The 8,472-nt window shown below is 40.3% G+C and overlaps 1 protein-coding gene across 1 annotated transcript in view; it reads right to left on the reverse strand.

Annotated features, from left to right (window-relative positions):
• VIT (vitrin) overlaps window positions 1-6,453 on the reverse strand; it is a gene marked incomplete at its 5' end in the record, with an annotated part of 181,055 nt that extends 174,602 nt beyond the window's left edge. Inside the window, 1 exon segment of the mRNA XM_044659586.1 lies at window positions 6,358-6,453. Within this exon segment, the coding sequence (XP_044515521.1) occupies window positions 6,358-6,453 (96 nt within the window).
• Between the last annotated feature and the right edge of the window lie 2,019 nt (window positions 6,454-8,472).

The following is an 8,472-nucleotide window of genomic DNA, read 5'->3' on the forward strand; positions in this document are numbered from 1 at the left end:
CTGTGGGCTGTCTTAGTGTGACAAGGGCTCACATATTAATGGTATGGGACTTCTGTTATCTCTGCTTCCCAATCATCCTTTCCCTTTCCAGAATGCACAACTTCTCACTTCCAAAGGCAAAAGCCAGTCTGAGCAAGCTTACTTTTTCTTTTAAGTCCAATACCTGCAGTGAATGAATGTTTGCTAGCAGCGAGAGCTATGAACAGGCTGGGAGCAGAGCTGCCAATGACCCAGTAACCTGGGAGGTGTATTCAGACTTACCCCAAGGGCTAGTTTTTCTTCTTCTCTTTTTATCTGAGGGAAAAGAATGTCAGGCTAGTATAGATCACCTGAGGGATGATTTTATGAATTTTTTATCACATGTCCACACAAAGCTTTCTCTTTTCCCTTACATAAGCTCAGGGAAAGAATGTAGAGGGGCAATAGTATGTGTTAACTCTCTCTGCAGAGAGACAAGTTACAGTCTTGTCAATGAGGAGACCTTTATCATGGAAAGTGATTTTCTGAAATAGTGTGAGCCATAGGAGAGCAAGATTACACCTGTGACAAGCCAGTAACCTAAGTCCTTGGGGCGGAGATAAATGATTTCCTTGGGGAATGGCTGCTTGATGCTCTTAATGATTAAGTATTGCTCAATATCTTCTTTGTGGCATCTTTCTAATGAACCTGTTCAATGTTTCTCAAGCCAGAAGACAGTCCAAGGAAGCTCCTGGCTCTTTACTTTTTAGGGGTTCAAAATCAAGGGGAAATAGAGCAATGACTTTACTTTCCCTGACTTTTCTCTCACTTAATACTTGCTAGTTGGGTCACCGTGGGCAAATAGGTTAGTCTCTCATTAATTTTTAACCCTTACTTTTCATCTTAGAATCCATACTGTGTATTGGTTCTAAGGCAGAAAACTGGTAAGGGTTAGGTAATGGGGGATTAAGTGACTTGACTAGGGTCACACAGCTGGGAAGTGTCTGATGCCACTCGTTATTAAAGTGTTTCACAAAGGAAATTTTTTTCTTCTAATTTTCAACTCAAAAGTGTCAAAATCTAGTGGATAATAGTTTTTCAAAGGTTGAGCTGAGAAATCTGAATTCAGTAATGATTTACTGAGTTCAGTGCTAAGGAAGAAATCTAGGGCAATGGCTGTAACACCAAGACCTCAGAAAAATGTAACCCACTTCAATTCAGTTGAATCCCACAATGATTTGGGGGGGGGCCCTACTATTCCCCAGGAACTATGTATGCTACAAACTAGTTATAGAAAGACAAAAAAGGAAATGGTTCCTGCCTTCAAGGTTATATTAAATAGAAACTCTTTTAGGATTTAATTAAGAAAAGCAAACTAAGTAACTGAAGCTAATTCTCATTTATTCAACCAATGTTTTATTGATCTCTTGAAAGTTACAAATAGAGCCATAGCTAAGAATTCTGGTCTTAAGCTAATCTCAGTTGCTAAGGGAAGAGCTGGGGAGAGACCTTGGACACCTGGACCTAATATTTTACAGGACTTCAGTATGATATCCCATGAAGTAAAGACCTGGAGATAATCTCATGGATGGGAACCTCAGGTTGTTGCTGCTGTAGAGGCTATTTCTAAGGGAGGTAGCACTTTGAGAATGAGTCAAGGAAAGTCAATGGGATGTAGAAAGATCTTGGGGTCCCATCCCTCATTCTCATTGCCCCCACTTTCATAGGAACCACTTTGAAGCCAGATTCAGCTGTTCAAATGATTTGGTTTATGGCCCCTAACTTCGAGGAGGAAGTGACAGGCAAGAGGCACAGTGGTGGGGAAAACACTTAGTACAGTGCCTGGCATGTAGTAAACATTTAAATCCATGTTTATTGATTATAAGGCACTATGGGAGAAATTTTGGCTATGCCAAATTAAATAAGACACACCAGGAATAGGGTGATAAGATGTACTCAAATGACCATAAATCATTGTCACAGATGGTAACCTCCCCTTCCCTCCAAATATAAATGTACTACATAAAGAGTTTACAAGAGGAGACATTATTTGGTTGATAGGTAGAGAGGAGGTCAGAGAGAACTTCATGAAAGAATTCTTGGGTCTAAAAGGCAAAGCTAGAAAGAAGGGGTGGAAGTTGCAGGTTTCAGTTCTATGAGTATTTTGAGCAGAGCTACTCAAAAGCAGAATAGATTGCTTAAGGAAAAAGAGGTTTTTCCCATAGAGACCGGATAAGGAGACTAGAGGAAAAAGCAAAAAGTTTGTAGGAAGAAGATCCAGTTTTGAATCCTACCAAAGACACCTAAAAACTATGTGAGAGGGGGCAGTGAGGTGACTAAGTAGATTAAGATCCAGGCCTAGAAACAGGAAGTTTCAGGTTCAAATGTGACCTCAGACACTTCCTAATTACACAGCTAGGGCAAGACCCTGGGCAAGTCACTGAACCTCCATTGCCTAGCTCTTTCTGCACTTCTGTCTTGAAACCAATACAGACTTTTGATTCTAAAGCAGAAAGTAAGGGTTTAAAAAAAATTGCGTGATGGTAGACAAATCAGTAAATCTTTAAGTCTCAATTCCACATCTGTAAAACAGAGATATAGATAATATACTTCCTGATTCACCAGGAATGTATAGAAGGTCCCCTGCAAAACTGAAAGGCCTAACTAATAAGAATTATTATGAAATCTTATGATCTTATGGCCTCTTGTTAAGAATGTTTAGGTATAGATGGACTATGGAATTACCTTGCATTTACTTTTGTGTATATCTTTCATATATGTATTGTTTTCCCCAGTTGTAGAGAAGCTCCTAGAAGGTAAAGAGAGTTTCATTCTTGTCCTTGTATCCTCAGAGCATTTATTGAGTGACTTGCAAATGACTGAAGGTCTCTTCTGCTCTGCAATTTTAGAAAGAAGTGGCATTTGAAGTAGGCCTTGATGGGTGGAATTTGGTCAAGAATAGATGGAGAACATAAGGGTATCTCAGTCAGAGAAAGGGGCCAATTCAAGGGCATGGAAATGAGTAATTCTCCCTTTAAGTAAGTAATTTTCCCATTGCCTTGTTTGAAGATTTTATCAAAGAATTCCTAGGAGTTAGGGCACTATGGTCTGCTTGGGAAGGATGCTGGTTCCTTGTTGTCCTCTCCTCTTACAAAGATGCATGAGAAGTTCTAAGCTGTTATCTTGTGCTCTGCTAGTCTTTGAAACCTACTATCTGATAATTACACTTGAAAAGATTTTTAAAATTTGCTTTCTAGCTGGGTCACTTTTAAAATAATAATAAAAAATCCCTCTTACTTTCTATTTTAGAATTTATATAAGTCCTGGTTCCAAGGCAGAAGAGTGGTAAGGGCTAGGCAATGAGGGTTAAATGACTTGCCCAGGGTTACACAGCTAGGAAGTATCTGAGGCCAGATTTGAACCCAGGTGCTGCTGACTCTAGGTTTTCACTCTGTACACTGAGCTTCCTAGCCGCTCCTCTAGTGGAGATCTCAGTCCAACCAGGAAAACCCAACTGGAGAGTAATCTTCCCTGGGCTGTCCAATCATGAATGATATCCAATAGTGCTATTTTGCAGATTTTCACAGGATTGTTGCTTAAGAGATACAGATACATTAAGTTGAATTGAATCAAACCTAAACATTTTTATTTAACTTGAGTCATGAAACTAACAAAAAATGACTCGAAGTCATCTGATTTTTTAAAAAAATAGTGTCAACTTGAAGCAGAAATATAGGAATACATTTTCTTTATCAACAATATGAGAGGCAACATTGTACACTAGACAGAGGCTGGGCTTTGGAATTTTTATACATTGGAATTTATACATTTTTATACATATTGACTATATGACCTGGTGTGTCCCAGGTAAGTCTCTAAAGACTTTAAGTCTTATATGGGGTAACTAGGACACACAGTAGTTGGAGCACTGAGCCTGAAGTTGGGAAGATTTGAGTTCAAATCTGGCCTCTGATACTTACTAATTGTACGGGCATGTCATTTATTTTCTGTTAACCTCAGTTTCTTCATCTGTAAAATGGGGATAATAATGACATCTATCTTCCCAGTTGTGTGGTATGAATGAGATAATGTGTATAAAGCACTTAGTACTGTACTTGGCATATAGTAAGTACTATATAAATGCTAGCTAATATCACTTAATATTATAAATTACTTTGTAGGTATCAATCTATATTAAGAGAGGAAATTCCTTCATTGGGAGTTCCCTTTATGAATAGAATCACACGTCTAGTCCAAAAAAAAATAGAAGTAGATTCCCATAAAGGTTCTTCTTCAATGCCTCCTCATCTGTTTAAATAGTGATGATTTCTTTTTTTTTTTTTTAACTATTATCTTCCACTTTAGAATCAATACTAAGTACTGATTCCAAGGCAGAAGAGTGGTAAAGGCTAGGAAACTGAGGTTAAGTGACTTGCTCATGGTCACAGAGGTAGAAAGCATCTGAGGTCATATTTAAACCAATGGCCTCCTGCCTCCAGGACTGGCTCTCTAGCCATGGAGCCACCTAGCTGTCCCTGTAGCAATGATTTCTTAAAGGTTATTTCCATTGAAAGCTGACTTTCACAAATCCTACCAACTTCGGTTATGCATAGTGAAGGGCCTTTAGTACATGCCAGCTTAGATGATATCTAGTCTAATTCTTCCTCCTGACCATTTTTTAGATGAGGAAACTGAGGACCAGAGAAATTAAGTGATTTGTTCCATCACTTAATAGGTAGTAAATTCAGTGACTCTAAATGATTCAGTAAGAGGGGTTAAGTTTGTTCTTTTGGACTCCAGAAGCAGAAATAAGAGGCATGGATGGGATTTTTCAGAGACAAATTTAGGCTCAATGTCAGGAAATCTAGTCCTGATGTCATACAGCAGTGAGACCTACAATATGATCATTTCTGCAGAAATAAAAATGAAATGCTCAGAGGTAACAATGGAGAGGTGAATGGTGGGTATGAGGTAGCAGTGAGGTACTTCGAAGAGCAAGTTATCATCAAGGAAACGAATGATAGCAAGAAAAAGTAGTGCTGATAAAATGGTGATGATTAGGGACTTCTCTTTGACATCAGCAGAGAGAATGGCTTCTATCATGTTGGGTAGACTCCCAGTGGTGAACTTTTGGGAGGACACAGAATAAAGACATGGATGGATTGCAATCTGCACAATTAGAGAACACTTTCAAATGAATGAGATCTTGGATCCATTTGATCCAGGAAAAGCTTTCTAAAAATTAATTTTAGCTATCCCAAAGGAGAATGGTCTGCCTCAGGAAGTAGGGGGCTCCACCTCACTGGAGCTCTTCAAGCAAAGGTTGGATAATTCCTTATTTAGGAGGTTTTATTGGGAATTTGTTTCAAGTATAGGTTGAACTAAATGACCACTGAGCAATTTAGTTTTTTTAAACTGTAGTGTCTGTCTTGGAATTGATACTAAGTATTGATTCAAAGAAAGAAGAAAGGCAAATGTTAGGTAATTGGGGTTCAATGACCTGCCCAGGGTCACACAGATAGGACATATCTGTACCTACTTCTTCCTGCCTCCAGATCCGATGCTCTCACCACTGAGCAACCCAGCTGCCCCTGCCTCTGAGGTGTCTTCCAACAATGAGATTCTACAACTCTCTGTGTTTGTCATGAATGACAATAATGGTAATAGTGGATATTTATATAGTGCTTTAAGGTTTGCAAAGTGCTTTATCTAGGTTATCTCATTTGAGCCTAGCATATAGTAGGAGCCTGTTCAATTAAGTTGGATTAAGTTTAGGGAAACATCATTTCAAGATGGGATCAAAGGTTCACATATTAGATCTGGATAGGTCATTGGAAGCCAGTAGGTCCAACTCCCTCATTTTAAAAAGGAGAAAACTGGGACTAAGGCAGCTTAAGTGACTTTCCTAGAGACATATATAAGAATTTTAGACAGAATTTGAGTTTGGGTCTTCCTGACTTTAAGTAGTGCTTCATCCACTATTCTAGTTAACAATTTTAGCCACAGTTGCTTCTATTACTGTCTACTAAGTCTAGGAGAGACTCTAGTCTGTACAAATGACTGGAAGACCCATATAGATGAAATCCCCATTTTTTGGGAAATATTGAAACCTCAAACCAATATATTGGAATCTCTCAGATCAGGAACCAAGTCTTACTCTTTTGGTTAGTCTTTGATTTCTAGGTTGAGTTCTGGCAAGGCCTTTGCATGGAAATCAAGCTATCCATCCATTTCCCTCTCCAGAGATGTGAGCATTTGAATTCAGCAAAAACTTTCAGGTTAGTCAGACTATCTTGGCTGTGGGCTGGTTTTTGTTACTTGTAGGCTGATGCACAATCTCCGACTTATTTAGGTAGCCACGTAATGATAAAAAATAATCCTTATGGAATATGGCCTCACCACTTCTGAAGAATGAGTGAAAGTGGGAGGGTGATTATCAGCTTTCTATGTCATCCAGTATCCCCTCACTCTGCTTTGTATTTGTGTCTTTCCATTCAAAAACAATCAAAATGCCCAGAGAAAAGAGAAAACCAGTGAATCATTTTTCTGCCCAGTGTCCAACATGTAGTAGGTACTTAATATATATAAATATTTATCAATTGGACTTGACCTGACATAGGCATAGTGGCTCTTCCAGGAGAGGGACTAACTGCTGAATTTGGAGATCACATTGTGGGGGAATGAATTATTCAGATTTTTGACAGAATAGGGACGCCATGTATACCAATTTTCCCCTTGATTGGTTGGGTTGGAGGGAAGTTATCTAATTAATTAAGCCTCTAGTCTCTACTATTTTCAATTGTCTCCTTCACCTAGCCGCTAAATTGATATTCCTTGGGCTCACACACCTGACTTTGTCACCCTCCTTCTCAAGAAGCTCCAGTTATTCCCTGTTGCCTCCAGGTTCAAATGCAAACAAACCCTTTGGTTTGGTATTTAAAGTCCTTCACAATCTGGCTTTGGCCCATCTTTCCAGGCTTATTGCACATTCCCATCCTTCAAGCACTTTAGAACCAAAGAGCAGGTACTTGCAACATTTTACATATAACTGTCAAGTCTTTGTTCAAGCTCTACTCCATGCCTGGAATTCCCACAGACTCATCTCTTAAAATCCTTTCCTTCAAAGTTCATCCTATCACTTTCTAAGGAGGTCTATTGTGATCCTTCAAGTTTGCAGCACATCCTCTCCACCCCCAACTCCCATGATTTTGGGTTTAGTTTATATATTCCTCAAATATATATTTGTATTCTGTGCAAAAGAATATAAGATTTTTGAGGTCAGGAACATGTTGGTGTTGCCCAGCACTGTGCCTGGTAGTAGATGCTTAATAAATACTCTTTGAAAGAATTGAATGAATGACTTCTTTATGTAGAACACCAAAGCTCCCAACAATTCAATCAGGTGATTTCTTGGCTGCAAAGGAACCAGGGATTCCAGAATGAGCAAATGAGCTTCATCATGGATCCTGGTGTCCCTTTGGGGCTCTGCTTTGGACCCTTTTTTCTTCTTTCTCTATACTAGTTCCCTGGGTCATTTCATCAACTTTCACAGATTCTGTTACTATCCCTATGCTAATCATTCTCAGATCTATTTATCCACGCCTAATCTCTCTCCTGACCACCTTCTGGTTGGCTTCCCTACTTGACGTCTTTCCCTGCTCTACTCCATTCTCCTTTCAGCTGTCAGAGTAAGCTTCTTAAAGTGCAGGTCTGATCATGTCACCTTCGTATTCAAAATATTTTCATGGCTCCCTATTAATCTCCAGGATCAGGAGTTCCAGGTTAAGATGGCTGCAGAGTAAGAAGCAGCTCTTAACATCTCCTGACCGAAACACACAAAACTCCTCAAGGGGACATAAAAACAAGTCCAGACGAACGGAGGAACCCCACAACAGGGCACAGCGTGGAAGGTAGGTGGAATCGAGGCATTTCCATGCTATAAAGGGGTGAATTGCGGGCTGAGCAACCACCCCACCCCCAACCCCTCCACACACAACACCTATAGCACCAAAGCCAGCTAAAAAGAAATAGAGCAAATTTGGGGCACCCATTGAGTCATTGGCAGCTCCGGGGCCTGTTCCTAAGAGCAGCAAGATTTAGGACCCCAAAAAGCTAACGAACACACACAAAATTTGAGCGCGGGAGCAGGACTCTAAGAGCAGATGCAGGGCGCAGAGCGCGGGCTCAGAGCACAGGCACGGGCAGAGGTGTGGGTGGAGGCAGACACAGCCACGAGCTAAAGCTCTGAAACCCTGAGTGGGGAACCAGTGCAGATGGGTATACGACTGTGGAAGCAGCTCCCTGAGACTTGTAAAGAAACCTCCGGCAGACGATCAAGCAAGAGGGTCCACCAGGGGGCTTGACCGTAGACAGACCCTGAGCGCAAGGATAAACCTGAGAAACTGCTGGGCTAACAATGGCTACCCAGTCTCAGGAAGTTCAGAAGAGAAAGATTAACAGCAAGAAAAAGAAGTCTTTAACACTCGACAACTTTTACACAGAGAAAATCCAGAC

Source organism: Gracilinanus agilis, chromosome 2 (genome assembly GCF_016433145.1).
Source record: "Gracilinanus agilis isolate LMUSP501 chromosome 2, AgileGrace, whole genome shotgun sequence".
Taxonomy (NCBI): Eukaryota; Metazoa; Chordata; class Mammalia; order Didelphimorphia; family Didelphidae; genus Gracilinanus; species Gracilinanus agilis.